General features: G+C 37.3%; 1 protein-coding gene across 1 annotated transcript; it reads right to left on the bottom strand.

Annotated features, from left to right (window-relative positions):
* Positions 1–14,712: 14,712 nt before the first annotated feature.
* Positions 14,713–16,479, bottom strand: LOC111376148. The gene is made up of 4 exons (XM_022999089.1): positions 15,965–16,479; positions 15,883–15,923; positions 15,652–15,779; positions 14,713–15,579 (listed from the first exon to the last, which is right to left on the bottom strand). Exons 1-4 carry the CDS (start codon positions 16,477–16,479, stop codon positions 14,713–14,715), a joined length of 1,551 nt encoding a protein of 516 aa, XP_022854857.1.
* Between the last annotated feature and the right edge of the window lie 2,122 nt (positions 16,480–18,601).

Raw genomic sequence — 18,601 nt, 5'->3', positions numbered from 1 at the left:
GTTTTCTTTCCACCCAAATTTCATATTTGCAATCAAACGGATCCTTAGTTAATTTACATGAGAAATAGTATTTACAATAAAAATAATAACTGTATAGAAAAAAATGTCTAGTGCAGCGAATTATTTACACGAGGTTTTGTAAATTTCTTTAATCAACAAAGTTCTAGCTCGATTAATTGTGACAAGACACAAGTACTCGTTCTTCAAGCTCTTACACTTGTTTTCTAAACCTGAATTCACCCTTTTTAAGGTCCTTCGATACTTGGAAAGAAAACTTATCTTCCTGCCTGTCGAAACAAAACTGAATCATTGCCTTGTTATGTTCAATCTTGTCTTGAGTCCGAGCAAATGAGTCGACTCATGGTGTTGAATTCCATGTTCAACATATATGTACCCTTCATAGCCACATCAAGTTGTTCTCTAGTCTTCCTTAGAAATCCATATTTCAAGAATTTAATATTAAGAAGTTTTTTCTTCAATAGCTTCATGGATAAGTTGAATATCGCGAGTTCCATGAATAACACGGTTAGAGTATGCGCTGCTACAACCATGGCTGCTACAGCGACCATGCCACATGCTAATGTCACACATACCCCAGACGCATTGTTGAACCATTTTATCAATTTAATCTTCCTCATCACCATTTTTCGTTTGACTTGAGGAGTTGAAGAATTGATGAGTATTTTTCGTGGATGCACTCAAAATCTTTGTTGAGATTAAAGGATGCATGAAAGGAGCTCAGGCACGTTTAAGTGAAATTCTCCCTAAGAAAAGTCATCAATGGTGTCAAGAACTTGATGAATAAACTTGTAATCAGCTAGAACTTGATTTATGCTTTTGAGAAGTTGTAGAATTTTGAGGCCTCCACACTCATATCGAAGTAATTAAAGAGAAGGGATTTGAGATTCGACTTTCTTGAAAGGACCGTTGATTCAAGAACTTGTGTTATAGTTTCTTGGCCAAGGTTAAAGATTTCTAAGAACCCTTGATGGCAGTAATTAGCTAGTGATGTAGGTTCATTTACTAGCAATTGAGCTTTTACGAAGAAATCACCATAGGATTTTGTTCTAAATGCACCAAGATACTCTTCGTTGACATTGAGACTTTTGTGACATTCTTTCAATGCTCTCTTCTTGTCTGAAATCGAAATGTATATTAAATTTTGCACTCACAAAATTTCGATTATTTCAAATAAAAGGAAAGATGTTTTCAAAAAACAAACGTTTCTTGATCTTTAAGGTTCTGAATCTAGCCCAGATCTTGAATTCTTCACCAATCATATGTCGTCTATGTGTTTAAGCTCGATCGTATAAAATACTTACTTGAATGAGAAGATTTATGTTGGGTAATTGCCTCAAAAGTCAAAAGCTAAGGACTTCTATTGCAAATAATAAAAGGTAGTTCTTGTGTGGAAGAATTCTAATTAATGTTGAGAGCAGAATCCTTGCTAATTTTGGTCCCCAATTTACAGTTGATTTTGAAGTCTTGTACACTAAGGAATCCTTCTGGAGTTAAAGGAGTCTTGTTTGAGTTTAAATTACACTCTATTACTTGATTATTGATCCTATCAATAGTGGATGTATTTCATTATTTTAGGTGTGGCCAGAGAGTTGATCTGAGAAAAAAATAATGTAAGTCTAGTATTTTGAGACTTTTCGTACTTTGGATAGAAAAGTACGTGTGGTAAAGCTCGAGTTTATTTTTTTTCTTTGTAATAATTGGGGATTGCGTTGGTGAGTGAAATTCTATATAATTGTAACAATTTTTCATATTGTAAAAAGTTTTGACAGTCCATTTAATTTGTGGGTTATATTCTTTATTTTTCCTATTTGTTAATATTCTTCTGAACAACAAAAGACCCTATGGGTAAATAGAAATAAAGGAAATTGACGTAAAATTTTTCAACAAGTGGTATTAGAGCGTTAGGTAGTTCGGAGTATTAGAGCAATAGAAAAATATGTTGTCGTTGAAATATGATGTGGAGAAATTTGACGGGAAAATCAATTTGGGCTTGTGGCAAGTACAAGTTAGGAATTTATTGGTTCATGCTGAATTGCACAAGGCTCTGAAAGGAAAACTAACCAAGAGTTCTGGTAAGGAAGTTGAATCCAGTATGAGCGACGAGAATTGGGAAGAATTGGATTTGAAGGCTACAAGCATGATACGTCTCTGTCTGGTTAAAAGCGTTCGTGCAAATATTCATGGAATATCTACTGCAAAGAAAGTATTGGAAAAGCTAGAAGAATTATATCAAACGAAGAGCCTCTTAAATTGATTGTACCTGAAGGAGCAATTTCATTCATTGCGCATGGAGGCATGCACGAAAATCTCAGACCATCTGAATGTTCTCAACGAGATTGTTTCAAAACTGGAGTTTATTAGAGTGAAGATAGATGATGAGGATAAGGCACTATGGCTCATCTGGTCTCTTCCATCTACCTATGAACATATTAAGCCAATATTGATGTGTGGGAAGGAAATCGTGAGTTTCGTAGAAGTGACAAGCAACTCGATCTTAGAAGAATGAAGATTAGGGGGACAGAATACCCCATCTGGCAATGCTGTGCTTGTGATTGAAAAAGGGAAGAAGAGCAACTCCATGAGGAAGAAAATAACTTGTTGGAACAACGATCAAACTGGCCACGTGAAGAGAAATTGTTCAAAAAGTAGAGCAGGGTCGGCTAACTGCTTGGGTCGGACAATGCGTCTCTCCTCATGGAGGAGGACGTGGATGTGATATTGTAAAGTAAGATGAGAACATCCTAATGGCATGTCACCAGTTGTCATGATGGATGATGTGTTCTTACTGGCGCGGGATTAGCATATCTGCAATAGTATTGACTAACATTTGATGCAAGGTGTGTAGGTATGTGGTAGTGTTGTGATGTTGATGGCTGATGAACTCTTTAGAAAAGTCAGTAGGGGAGTTGCACCATAACTATCAGCAGGGTTGTTTTGACATGTAGACGATGAAATGCTCAGAGTTCACGAATAATTCTGAATGGTTATACTCATACGGTGGAGTATGAGACCGTTAAAATGTGTCAATGACTTACCTGTTTTTTCAAGTATTGTGATTAAAATTTGTAGAAGAGATGACAAGAGTTTTACTCGTTTTTGGCAAAGTGGAGATTGTTGAGTAATTGCCTCAAAAGTCAAAAGTTGGAGGACTTCTATTACAAATAATAAAAGGTCGTTCTTATATGGAAGACTTTTAATTAAAGTTGAGAGTAGAATCCTTACAAAATTTTGTCTTCAATTTACAGCCGATTTTGAAGTCTTGCATACGAAGGAATCATTCTTGAGTTAAAAGAGTTTTGTTTGAGTTTAAATTAAACTCTATTATTTGGTTATTGATCCTATAAATAGTGGATTTTTTCATTATTTTAGATGTGGCCAGAGAGTTGATCTGAGAGAAAAATAATGTGAGCATAGTATCTTGAGACTTTTCGTACATTGGGTAGAAATGTAAGTGTGGTAAAGCTCGAGTTTTTTTCCTTTGTAAAACTTGGGGATTGGATTGGTGAATGAAATTCTATATGATTGTAACAATTTTTCATATAGTGAAAATGTTAGAAGCTCTGTTTACTTTGTGCATTATATTTTTTATTTTTCCTATTTGCTAATATTCTTCTAAATAACAAAAGATTCTATGAGTAAATAAAAATAAAGAGAATTGAAGTAAAATTCCCCAACAATTTAGGCATATTTAACTTAGAATTTGTGACAATCAATTAGTTAGCGTTTCTTTCTTCCAAAGCTTCACAAAGAAATGAAAGGCTACAGGGCTTTAAAAAAGTAACAATCACTGCAACTTCTAAGTTTGTCTTTTGTATCATCGAACCAAAATGGGACTAAGCTAAACAATTCGATTTAGTTCAAGTTATGGTCCTATTTACTAGAATCAAGAATTGATTTGTTTCAAAGTTCTAGCTACAAAATTAAATATTGATTTTGTTCATTTTTTCTTAATTTACTTTGCAATTAAATTAAACTTTATATGAATTTTCATGAATTATATGTATTGAGCATGTTTTATCATTTTAGAGAAAACGTAAAATTGAAATAAGAATATTTACACAATAGTTTATAGTTTACAAACATATTTTCCCACGGAACTAACAATCCTATTTTCACAATTCCTAATGAGAATAAATTCAATCCAGCTCTCAATACATCAGGACCAAACTATCGATATTTATCTTTGAGTTCGAACAAGTTTAGATCTTATTTTTCCCACAATATTAATTCGTTCCGCTACAAAAACCTCAAATCAAAACGTTTCCAACCGGGGTAAGTAAAAGTTTAATGTAAATAAAATAGCTCAATAACTAACAAATTTATGAATTAGTTTTTGTATGTATATAACTTCCATGGTTGGAAGAATGGCTAAGGATATTAACTGAAGCAACTGTAAAGTCTTCCACAGAATCTCATGTTTTTATGGCCATGCATATCTCTGTCTACGAAATCAAGGATTTTGATGTTTGTACATCACCGTCATAAAAGGGGCTGCGTCCAATAAAAAAATCGCGGATACTTCAAAATCTATGCGGAGTTTCAGGTGTAGACAAAAATACAAGAAACTTAAATTGTAATTCAAGTTATCAAATCCTTAACTAGTAGACAATATATACGTGAAGGGTTCAATTTGTGATGGTTTATTTGAATACATATCTCATTCGTTTGAATTTTTTTAATAACATTTAACTAAAAAATTGGATAAAAATTCAAATCAAAGTTAACAAGTAATTTTAATCACGTATTTTTAGGATCTATAACTTTTATCAACTTTTCAATCACATATTTCAATTTATTTATCAAAATCTTTTGAAATATGATTTTTAGCAAAATCAAACAGATGTTAAATATGGTTATGAGTTTTAATTGAGGTAGACCAATGAGGATTGAGTTGATGCAACTCTTTCTTGGATCGTACTTAGCTTTCTGGGCCATGGCTATAAGACTTCTTTATTATCACCTTTATCCCACAAAAATAGACTTGTTTCTATTTTTACACGTATTGATAAAAGTAATTAATATATGTTGAAATTATAAATTTTACATTCATTTTTTCTAATATATCTCTACATTGAATAATGATAATTCATATTTATTGATAACAAAGTACATTATTCTTTTTGAAAAATAGTTAAATCACTCAACGTGACAATATAAATATAACTAATAAGCCTCCATTCTTAACCAAGTTTCTGTATTTTTCATTTTTTTTTTTTGGAAATCTGATAATTATTCTAATAAGCAAATTATCACACTCTTTAATTCAAATATATGGAAAATATTGTGAATGCCATTTATAGCGACGAAGTTCTGGCAAATGGCGGCGCCTAAGAACTCAAAACATGAAAAGGTCTGTTATACAATCTACAATCAACCGGAAGTTAAAGATATGTTTCTTAAAACTTCCATTTAACTGAAAATTTACAAAATAAACATAAATCTCTTTATGAGCAGAGAAAGCATCTAAAGGGTTGCTTTATAAAAAGTGGCAACATATTGGCCGGATCGTTGTAACGATTCAAAAGAAGTTCTCGTGACAACACTATTCAAAATTTGGATTCTCACGTACCGTCATACTGGAGGAACAAATTGACTCGACAAGGAAACTAAGTCAAAGGATCGCGCCTCCTTCAATTCTGCAAACTACAATTACAACCTTGTATTTAAGGTAACATGTCAATTATGCCGCGTAATTGCTATATGAGGCCAGATAAATAATGTGATTCAAGTTGGAGTTTGATCAATTGAAAATTGATAAAATTTTAGTAAACAAGCACCTATATCTGATCGTTTTGAATCATTATTGTATCGATTTAGAAAAGTACATTTGGGAAAATATTTCTCGTACCTTTATAAACGAAAATTTTTCCCGTTGGGCTGATAAAATGTTATGTTGGTAAATTTAATATTTTTATTAAAAAATTCTATTAATAAATAAGGGACTAAAATTGTTTAGTGTCGGTCAATTCTTGAAGTCATCTCTGCATATCAATTGGGCTGGGCTACTCGCCTGTTAAGAGCCATTTTCAATTTGGGCCAGAATTCGAAGCCCAGTTTAATTTGCAACGTCCTTGGGCTTGTCACCTGGTTTTATCGTGGTCCTGTTGATTGCTAATTTCTGAATTTTATTTACCACTTATCATACTTATACTATCCGTCCTACATTGTTCCAACCCTGGGGCAGGGATTGTAAAAGGATAGGGATGGAAATCATGATCCTTAACTCGAATAAATTTATTTTTATATTTTAATGTAAATCATACGTATAAAAATAAATAATAATATTAAAAAACTAATTAATCGATATAGGATAACATGCAAATCGACTGAGAAAAAATACACATCTTTGATAACACGAGGACACTACTAAAATACACATCAGTATTCTTTAATTCGTGTCTTGTTTCATATCAATTTGCACACCTAACACCCATTTTACTTAATTAACAATTGAAATTACTTTAAAATTTTAAAAATAAGTGAACATTATCTCATTATTAAAATATTAAAACTAAGATAACGAAGTAAAAATAAAAACATAAGATAGTAACATATGTTAGAAATTCACTTAACATGTATAGCAAAATTTAAATAAAAATTTCAATTTTCATCAAGGATCTACTTTGTGTTTAAATGAAAATTGTGATAGAAATTATATATTTGTTGAATTCTGTAAAATTCCTTTGTTTTTCTTGAACTCAAACAATCACGATTTGCAATCTACAACTATCTAATTGTACAACTTCCAATAAAATTCATACAGGAAACAAGATTGGGAGAACTATGATCTTTTTCTTGTACTAGCAAGAATATAACTGTTTTCTCTACTGAATTTTCGAAGGGAAAAATTCATAACTAATAGATTAAATATTACACATTTCAAAACTAAGACTAAATGTTTCAAATTTCAAAAATCATGTATTTATGTTTATTAATTAATTATATTAAGATCACTTATCTATACAATTTGATCACAAATTAATGATTTAGTTAGTTACATATTATTTTCGGTTACAAATCAAATTTTGTATGTGTCACAAATTAAAAATTTTATAGGTCACAATTTGTTCATCGGTCATAAATTAAAAATTTATAAGTCACAACTTATTTATCGGTGGTTACAAATAACAAATATTATAAATCACAACTTATTATACAGATATAAATCATCAGACTATTGGTTACAAATTGATAATTTTTTAGGTCATTGTTATTTCTTGGTTACAATTTAACAAATTGTGAGTCACAATCACATTTTTTATGTCACAAATTAACCAAATTACTGATCATAATCAACCAAATAATTGGTCACAACTAGTCCTCTTCTACCCTATGCCGCACTCTATCCCAAGCAAACCACCGCACTACCATCACGATCACAACCAGTGTCACTGTCTTCATCATCATCGTTAATTGCTGCCACCACCAAATACAAATATAACGAACATAATCCATCCCATAAAAATAACCAAACACTATCACAGCTTCACTGGCACCCTAACATTAGCACCATCAAACGAGCTCTACCAACACGACCACCACGTACCAAGATCCAAAATCTACATCATCACCGTTATCACAATCATCATTATCATTACTACCACCACCATCACCATTTGCATAACACCAACAATCATCAACAAAAACATCTTAAACTCTGGTAAAGCAGCAGATCGGAGGAAGAAACCGCGACACAAATATTTCAAAGGCTACAACACAATGTTGCATCTCGGCTTGTCAGTGCTAGTTTGAGCTAATTGCAATGATTTCAGAGGCTGCTTCGTGCTGCGATGGCACACAATGCTGTTTGCGTCGATAAATAGAGAATGGAGAAGGAAATGAGGGAAGAGAGAGATGGATAGAGTAGCAGAATAGTGCCGTTGCAGCCGAGCCACTTCAGGGTGTGTGTAGTGATAGGTATAAGCCACTTTTGTGGTGGTGGCACTACATTGTTGACAAATAGAGCCGCCTCGCATATAAGTACCCGACCGAGAGATAGGGGTGGTTCCGACGCCGAATGAGGGGAAATTGCCTCTTGATCTCCATCCCAAGATGGGCTATTGTAGTGGGGGAGAGAAAGGTATGGAGAGACATAGAGAGAGAGAGAGAGAGAGAGAAAGGAATTTTTATATATGATATTTAATATTTAAATTTGAAATATCAGATTTTCGAATAATGAAATCTTCACCCTGATATTAGAATATTGATCTTTAAAAGTAGGGTGGGATTTAATTTTCTTATTTTTAAACCTTAGCAGCCTATCAATATAAGTGCAAGTGGGGTTGACTCGTCTCTTAAATTTAACTTTGTCCAATATTTAATTAATTTAATTAATTAAATTCAGTTCATGAATTAATTAATTCGGGTCTATCAACAAGCAACCCAATTAAATTAATTAAATTCAGTCAATGAATTAATTAATCAAATTAATATATTTGGGTCTATCAACAAGCAACCCAATTAATTGATCGTTCGACAATTTTCAATCAATTAATTGGCAAATCTCATTATTCTAGTTCTCTTTTTGTGTGTGACTTATTATGTTCTTGATCCTGATACCTAACTAAGTAAATTATTATTTTGATCTAATCAAAATCGATAAATTAAAATGAGTATTTTAATTTATCACTAATTCATATCTATTGTCCCAGATTGACATCTAACAATGTGTCAGGACAATACATGTGATAAAAATGTCATATAGTATGACAAAATCAAACTTGTTCGTTTATCGTGGAACTACAATCCCTTTGTCAATCAATCACGAAATATGGATATCTGTCAATTTCAATTGTCGATCATATTCGACTTATGAGTACACATTGACCAATGATTTCATTATCAAGTTAATTGTACAAAATGTAGATCATAATTTCTTACTATTTAAAAGTGACGAATCCTCTATTAATCATTCACAACTTTCAAATGATTCTTGATAATGATGTATTAGTCAACCCTTAGTAAAGCAACATTCAACATCACTAAAGTATGTCTGTCCTCATATAAGGGATTGACATTCACGTGTTCCTATAAGTGTCACCACACTTTAACTTGTGAGATCAGTTACTTACTTTACAAGTAAAAAATACCACATATGATGGTTTATCTGTAGTAACGATATCCATATTTTGTTATTACTTACGATCACAAATAATTTAAGATTCAATTATATGTAATTTGTATCTCACAATATCAACTCTTTGTGATTAATAAATTACTAAAATTTGAATCTACACACTTTATTATTTAATCTAATTGAGTATTAATTAAATAATAGATTTGTCATAAAATTACATCAAATATATATTAAATTGTATGTTCAAAGTTGATGGGACTTATAGTATAACACTTACAATATATATGTTATCAATCTTTAAAATAAAGTAATATTACAAAGAAAATAAGTAATACATGTTACAAATATGGTAATTAAGACAACAAATTAACAATAAAAAATTGAAAATGAAGTGTTTTTTTAGGTACCAAAGTTAAGAAGAAGACATGGTAGATTCTGGATAATTGTACTTTTTATACTATGCTTTTAAAGTTTATAATTTATGTTTAAATACATTAGTAAATTACATATTTTGTTAAATCTGATAAAAAAAATCCTATGTAAAATCATACTTCTATATATAATTTGGTAACAATTATAAAATATAATTCCTGAACTTTATTTGTCAGGTAATTTGTAAATTATTGAAGAAAATGATAACAACTTTGAAGAAATGACTTTTGATGCTACCAAAAAATAGTACTTGAATAATCTCGAGCTTGATGATCGAACTTCGAGCTTGGATGAACATGAACGATCTTCGAATACCTGAAACAAAGGCAACGAGATGTGTGCTCGTCGTCCCTTCGATGCTTAAGTCAGATAGAAAATTTAGTGCGTGAGGCTATAAACTGGAGATAATGAAAAACGTACCTCAAGAATGAGCCCAGGTTATGTATTTATAGGTGTTGACAATAGAGTCCTAGAAGGACTCACCCATGTGTGATCCTTATCCTCGTAGGATAAGGAGTTAGCGTTTTATTCCAAGTGTTCAACCATTGTTAGAGTTGAAGAAGGAATAAAAAAGGGTAAAGATTGTGGTCAAAATAGGATTAGTGTTCTCATAGATAATATAGAAGGACTGGCGAGTTAACATACAGACCTGACCTCACATGCCCGACCTTGGTTTGGTAGTTTTAGGGGGTATTAAGATCGGGGTTCATGAGAAGTGATCAGGGTTCATGGATCGAGTTCGGGATTGACAAGATCTGGGATCATCATTGGCCCTCGTGCATCGAGGTCGTAGATTTCCATCCAAGCTTGATCTATGAGCTAAGATGTAGAGGCATAAATGTCCAAGTGTCTTTCCACGTGTCGACCGTTTAACGAGATGTCAGAGAGCGACCTTAGATGGCCGCCACGTGTAATGTCGGAGCACGACATTAGATGCCTGCCACGTGTCTTGGTCTAAGGGTTGAGATTGCATGACCGTTGGTATTCCACAGTCCCCTATAAATACCTCAACTTTCACTTCCCATTTTTCACTTTTCACTCTCATCTCTCAGTAAATTGAGCTCGAGCTCGAGTTCGGGGATAGTGGGTTGGTGAGCGATCGTCGAAAAAGGTAAGAGTTCGAGCCTTTAAGTTGCTTATTTGATTATAATATAATGTCGAGTAGTGGTAGCAGTAGTAAGGGGTCCAGCACTAGCGACAGTAGCACCCCTTCTAGGTCAGGCTCGAATGTTAACCATAGTCCTGAGGATCTAGGTACATCTATTGTTCCCATGGCTATCCCTATTAGCTCGCGTACTGAGAGTGAGACCACCTTAACCTATCCTAAGGAGCCTACCAAATATAAGGAGCACGTAATTATTAAGAGAGCTATGGAGTTTGAGGTTATGCCAACGTGTGACGTCAGAGCCCTAGGTCCTACTAAAACCGTACTAGGAGCTCGAGAATGAGAGATAACCTTTTTTAGAGATGCCCTTAAGGCCGGTCTGAGGTGGCCGCTCCATCCTTTCTTCAACCATTTTTTGACATCCTATTATTTATACTCGGGTCAACGAGTCCCGAATGGTTGGAGGATGTTGGTATACATTTTATATTGTATAGGTGCCTCGAGGTCGAGCCCAGGCTTGACCTTTTAATGATGGTCTTCGATATGAAGTATTCTCTGGGGTTTAACTATTTTGTGTACTTGTCAACAAAAGGGGGATTTAGGACACCAGAAGTCCCGAGCCCCCTTCGAGGTTGGAAGGAGCTTTTTTTTTTTTTTTGTGAAACCCCAAGATCCCAACCATCCATTTAGCCCGAAGTGGGAAATACTCGATAACGATAGATTTAATGATGGACAGGCTTACTTCGAGGTTTTAGAAGGGGATAGATTGAGGTTAGTAAACCATGATCCTCTTGTAGATAAGATCAATTACTTGCTCGAGGACGACACACTTGACCTTGCTATTGTGAAAGGCCTCGAGGGTATGGAATCTTTATAGCTTTGTGTTTTCATGTCGATGTCTTGACCTATAGATCGAGCTAATGCCTTGACTTCTTTGTTTGCAGAACTAGAGATATCTTTTGACCCATCCAGCTTGCTCGCGAATGTGCACCACAAAGCCAAAGGGCCAAAGCCTAAGTCCCCAACTCAGGGCAAATGGTAGAAGAGAGCGAGAGAGGTCGCGCCTAATGTTCCTCCAAGTGTGGTGGGCCAGACCTCGACATCAAAGAGCCCAACCCCAACTCCTCAACCTGCACAAAAAACACAAGCTCGGGCTTCTACACCTCGAGCCTCGAATGCGATTGATAATTACCTCGAGCCCATTCCCACGAGCGCGCTCAAAGATTATTCTGAGTGTGCATTAATAAAGGAGCTCGTGGACAAGTATGAAAAGGAAGTCGCCCTCTATGAGGGGTTAAGGCCCTTGAAATTTTAACTTTGCCGGTACGATCTTGATCTGTCCTTATCCTTTGTTTTCGATCTTTTGTGCTTGAACTAATAGTTTTCTAATTCTTTTATGTAGTCCCTAAGTGTGGCCAGGGCCAGACCCTGAATGGTCTCAATATTTCTGAAAGGTTTGAAGAGCTTGAGGATGAAAAAGAGCGTACAAAGAAACGGGCCCTCGAGCTTGAGGAGGCTCTCGAGGTCACAAGGATAGATCTCCGAAGGGCACGAGAGGAGATCGGGGTAGCTAAGGACGAGGTGGAGGAAGCGAAGCTCGAGCTTCTTCAATCTCAGAAGAACTTCGAGGGTAAGCTAGTGAAGATTCGAGAAGAGACCCGGGTTCAAACAATCGAGGACTTTAAAAAATTAGATGAGTTCAAGACCTTGCTTGGCCAGTACGGGTCAGGTCTTACCACTACAGGCTAAGGCTCGCTCGATCATACCTCAGAACCAAACTCCCCGAGGATCTGAAGCCCGTAGCCGATGATTTGAAGACAGTGAACGAGCTCGCGACGAGCTTGAGCTTTAGAGGTTGATGATGATGACGACGATGGGGATGGTGACGAGGTCGGGGTCAAAAATGGGTCCCAATATGATGCTAAAAACCAGTGCATTATTTCTTCGATCAGAAATTGATGTGTGATTATACTTCGACTATATTTCACCTCTTTGACTTCTTTCTTCATCCACTTGACCTCTAAAACTCTTGAATCTTCATTCCATTGTTCGTCTCCCGGTTCAACTTTTGGATATTTACAATTCAGTCCTTGATCTTTTGATTTCTTTCACTTTGGTCATTCTTTTCTCCTTTCCTCTAATTTATGCCATAATCATCCAATTGCGACCTAAATCAAAATATAAGGGTACTTAGTACATTTAAGAGTTAATTAGTCACAAAAATGAATTTATTAATGGATGTAAAACATGACATTTTATATCTTATTATTGACGTCCATAGCCCAAGTTTGTGTAAGAGTTCGAGTGTATTGTATGTCTTAACAATACTAATTGTTGAAACTATGGACAGATCGATCCTTTTACTTTAAAAATTGGGCGTCAATTTCTAAGCTCGAAGGTGTATTGTTATGTTTGGGGTCAACTAGTTCGTGTACTAGTGTTGGGTACTGATTTTTCAATTTATTATATTGATGGGCGACCATTGGGTCGCTGATTATTTAAATGATAAGACTGGGCTTGGTCACGTGAGGTGAACTTATTTCCTGCTCGATCTCGATCTCAAAATTATTTGTTGCGAGGGCATTCTGGAATCGAAAAGGTCGGGGTCTTTTATGCTCGACCTGTTCATATTTGAGGTCGTGTGTCTGGTTCTATTGGTCGAGTGTTAGCTGTATGCGTGGGACACGGCCTTATGCCAACTTGGTTAAGGTATTAGCTGCATGCACGAGGCACGACCTTATGCTAATTTTAAGGTATTAGCTGCATGCGCAGAGCACGGCCTTATGCTAATTTTAAGGTATTAGCTTCATGCGCGGAGCACGGCCTTATGCTAATTTCAAGGTGTAGCTGTATGCGCTGAGCACGACCTTATGCTAATTTTAAGGTATTAGCTGTATGCGCGGAGAACGGCCTTATGCTAATTTCAAGGTGTTAGTTGCATGCGCGGAGCACGACCTTGTGCTAATTTTAAGGTATTAGCTGCATGCACGGAGCACGACCTTATGCTAATTTTAAGATATTAGCTGTATGTGCAGAGCACGATCTTATGCTAATTTTAAGGTACTACCTGCATGCTCGGAGCACGACTTTATGCTAATTTTGTTAATAGGAAAGCGACATCGTAAAGAAAAACTCGTGTATTATCAAAAGGGCTCAAGGGCGTTGATACCCGAGCTTATTGGAGCATGAGCTGTTAGGGTGTTAGAGCCTGAAAAATAAAAACGAAATAAAGCAAACATAAAGTGGGCATGCAAGCCTTAAAAGGAAAAATTATAGCTATAACTAGTTACTTGTAATAAATTTTCAGATTATCGGTATTCCATGGCCTTGGGAGCGGCTTCCCCGATGTGTCTCTAAGGCTACAGATTCCACCTTTTAGTTTGTTTATGACCTCGAAGGGTCCTTCCCATGTTGGTCCGAGCTTTCTTGGTTGGTGTCCGGCAGCTTATGCTTTTCTAAGGATAAGATCGCCAGCTCTGAACCTCCTCGTCTGGACATTGTTGTTAAAGTGCTTTGCCGTTCTGTTCTGATAACTTTCAGCTCTAAGTGAGGCCTGCTTCCTTACCTCTTCAAGCATGTCAAGATGCTCAGTAATTTATCTCTCCTTATTCATCTTGAGCTTCCTTATTGTGGGGAGGCTAACCTCGATTGGGATGGTAGCCTCAAATCCAAAAGCAAGCATGAAGGGCATTTCGCCAATTGCTGTCTTGTGCGAAGTCCTGTATGCCCATAGTATAGAAGGCATTTCATCAGGCCAGTCACCTTAGGCATTCCCTATTCTTGTACGAAAGTCCTGTAATATGATCCGATTAGTTACTTTGACGAGCCCATTACTTTGTGGGTATGATATCGAGGTCAAGCGATGATCAATCCCATTGTTGGCACAGAAGCTCCTGAATTACGGATTGTCGAACTGCCTTCCGTTGTCTGTGATGAGGACTTTCGGTATCCCAAACCTGCATATGATGTACTTCCATATGAATGACCTAAGCTTCGGCTCCGAAATTGTTGCTAGTGGTTCGGCCTCTACCCACTTTGTGAAATACTCCACTGCCACAGCTACAAATTTTAATTATCCTCAAGCCAAGGGGAATGGCCCAAGAATATCAACTCCCCACTGTTCAAAAGGAGCTGAGTAATGGATGGATGTTAGTTCCTCAGTAGGAGCATGTATGATGTTGCCAAATTTTTGGCACTTATCGCACTTCTGGACGTAATCCACATCATCTTTCTTTAAACTTGGCCAGTAGTACCCATACCTTATCAACTTATATGCAAGAGCTCGAGCTCCTTGGTGATTTCCACAAATGCCTTCATGAACTTCAGTCAAGGCTTGCAAAGACTCGGAGTGTTTGAGACATTTTAGATAAGGAAGTGTAAAGCTTCTGCAGAACAGGACTCTTTCGACTAGACAATATGTAGTAGCTCTATACCAAATGCTTCTAGCAAGCCGAGGGTCTGCAGATAGGCTGTCATTACTTATGTAATCAACTATTAGGTCCATCCAGGAGGGCTCATGGTCGATGTCCATAACACTTGGCTTTTGAGCTATGCTAGGTTCTGCAACTATCTTGCTGTGTACAGTTCTATCGAGCCCATCCACACCCATGAAGACAAGTCTGGATAATGCATCAGCTTTGACGTTATTAGTCCTAGCCACCTTCAGGATTTCACAACTTATGAATTGCCTTTGAAGGTCATGCACTTTTAGACAGTATAAACTCATCTTTTCGTCCTTCCTTTCGAAAGACCCTTCGATTTGCCCAACCACTAGCTTTGAGTCACTAAAAAATTTAACATGCTCCAACTCAAGACTTTTTGCAAGTTCCAGGGCTATGATAATGGCTTCATACTCTGCTTCGTTGTTGGTGGCCTCAAATTCAAATCTGAGCGCACATTGTATTTCTGTAGCCTTGTCTGGGCTGGTGATGATGACGCCGACCCCCTAGCCCGAGCTATTAGATGCTCCATCTACAAAGATCTCCCATATTTTCAAGGTCGTGCTCAGGCTTTTAACCTGTGTTTCCAGGTGTCTCGGAGTGAGCTCTGCTATGAAGTTAACCAAAGCTTGAGCTTTGATTGCAGGTCGTGCTTTGAACTCTATGTCAAATTTGCCAAGTTCAATTGCCCATTTCAACAGTCTTCCTAAGACATCCAACTTCTAGAGTATGTGTCTAAGAGGTTGGTTAGTGAGCACAACAATTGGATGTGACTGAAAGTACGGTTGTAATTTTCTAGCAGCTATTACCAAAGCGAGGGCGAGCTATTCTGCAAGTGTGTATCATGTCTCTGCATTAAGGAATACTTCACTTACATAGTAAACAGGCTACTGAACACTTCCTTTCTCCTTCACCAAGACCCCGCTTACTGCATTCTGAGAAACAGCCAAGTATAATAGCAACGTTTCACCGGGTTCGAGTTTGGTAAGGACTGGAGGTGTTGATAACGTCTGTTTGAGCTCCTGAAAAGCTAAGTTGCATTCCTCGTTCCAGTTAAAGCTTTGATTTTCCCTAAGTAGTTTGAAAAATGGGAAACACCTATCAGCTGCCCGGGAAACAAACTTGTTCAGTGCTGCTACGCGACCAATTAACTTCTGAATGTCCCTTTTGCATTTAGGGGCCTCCATCCTTATCAGGGCTTGGATCTTATCGAGATTTGCCTCTATTCCTCTGTGCGTGATCATAAAACCCAAGAACTTTCTAGATGTCACCCCAAACGCACACTTTGCAAGGTTGAGCTTCATGTTGTACCACCATAACTTGGCAAACACTTCCTCAAGATCAGAGACATGGCCATTCACTTGTTTGCTCTTAACCACCATATCATCCACATATGCTTCGACCATTTTCCCGATTAACTCGGGGAAGATCTTTTTTGCCGACCTTTGATACGTTGCTTCAGCATTCTTTAGTCTAAAGGGCATGACCCCTGTAACAATAGATGGCCGAGTCTGCCATGAATGAGGTCTTCTAACATGAGTATTTGGTGATACCCCGAAAAAGCATCCAAGAACCTATATAGCATATGACCCAACGTGCTATCCACAAGATTGTGAATTCAAGGTAGAGGATAACTGTCTTTAGGATATGCTTTATTCAAATCTGTGAAGTTAATGCAGACTCGCCACTTCCCATTAGCTTTCTTGACAAGAACAACGTTAGCAAGCTAATCGGGATATTGTGCTTCTTGAATGAACTGAGCGTTAACAAGTTTGGCAATCTCTTCCTTTATGACTTCTCGTCTTTCTGGTGCAAATTGCCTTTTCCTTTGCTTTACAGGTCTTGCCTCCGGATTTATGTTAAGTCTATGCATTGCAACCTCTGGGTCGATTCCAGGCATGTCCTCAACTTTCCAAGCGAATATATCGATGTTGTGGGAGAGAGAACTCAGTAGTTCAGTCATGATTGCTGTATCTAACTCCCGTCCGTTGTCACTTTCTTGCCTGGCTCGAGCTCGACCTCTCCCTCTCCCAATCCCAATCCCAATCCCTCCACTGGAGCAAGTCTCTCATGGATCTCATGCTTGAGCTTTGTAACTTGCATGACGTTTCCCTTAATTCTTCGGACACTAGAGATATAACACTATTGTGCCACTGTTTGGCTGTCTTGAACTACCCCGATTCCATTACTTGTAGGAAATTTCATTGCCAAGTGAAAAGTTGAGACAATAACTCGAATTCTGTTGAGCAATGGTCTTCCCAATATGGTGTTGTAGGCCATTCGAGTACGAACAACTTCAAAGGTGGTGATCTGCGTCACCTATTTACCTTTTGTCCCCAATGTTAAAGGTAGCCCGACAATACCTTCTGGGGTGATGACCCCACCTCCAAATTCTTGGAGGGGTGTTTTAACTGGCTTGAGCTGCTCCGATGAGATTTCCATTTGAACAAAGACTTCATGAGACAGTACATTAGCTACACTTCCGTTGTCTATAAGAATTCTCTTGACTTCAAAGTTGGCGATGATGGCCGATATGGCCAGAGCATCATCATGAGGGAATGTTATGCCTTCCGAGTCCTCCGTTCCAAAAGTGATGTCCTCTGTACAACCAAGATCTGATCTTGAGATGATTGGAGGCTGCCTGTCATATTGTTTACGCCCGCTGCTAGAATTTCTCCCTGAGGCTGTTTCTCTGACAATGATATTGATAGTATCTGCAATTGGTTGTTTGTTTCCCCGACCCTTTGGGCCTTTGTCTTAGTTCTGATTATTCCTTGGGCACTTGTCATTGCTAACGTAAGAGCCCAAAAATCCCATTTTTATAAGAGCTTCAATTTCCCGCTTCAAGGCTAAACAATCTTCCGTTGATGTCCACGATCTCTATGGAAATCATATTACTTACTCTTATCAGGAGTGTCGGGGGGAGACCGCAATCTGGGAGGTCACTTCAGTTTCCTCGAATCTTTGATCTCCATCAGAATGTTGGACCTCGAGTGTTCAAATGGGTAAAGGATGTTGAGGAGGGGTGCTGCCTTGGCTTGACCCGAGGTGTATCTTGTCTCAGACTGGACTCATGCTGCCCTTTTTTATCCAACCTTCTCGATGAGGAAACTTCTCTTTTAGGGCCATGGTTTCTTCCATATTGATGTACTTCTCAGCTCGTGTGAATAGCTCGGTGACTGACTTTGGCAGGGTCTGGGACAAGGACATCTTGAATGCTTCACACTTAATGGCGTATGTCAGAGCTGAGACTACATCGATGATATGTAGATCGAGGATCTGAAGCCTTTCCTTATTAAACCTGGTCATGAAACTACGCAGTGTTTCATTGGGTCCTTGACGTATTTGCATGAGTGATACCACCGTCTTTCTGATTCGCTTGCTGCTTGCAAAGAAAGTGGAGAACTTATCGCCCAAATTTGAGAAGGAGGTGATAGAGTTCGGTTCCAATGTGGAAAACCAATCTCTAGCTGCATTTGTGAGGGTTTGAGGTAATGCCTTGCACATTACTGCATCAGGTGCAACCTG

This window comes from Olea europaea, unplaced genomic scaffold (genome assembly GCF_002742605.1).
Source record: "Olea europaea var. sylvestris unplaced genomic scaffold, O_europaea_v1 scaffold1461, whole genome shotgun sequence".
Classification (NCBI taxonomy): domain Eukaryota; kingdom Viridiplantae; phylum Streptophyta; class Magnoliopsida; order Lamiales; family Oleaceae; genus Olea; species Olea europaea.
This window is presented reverse-complemented; position numbering and strand designations above follow the sequence as displayed.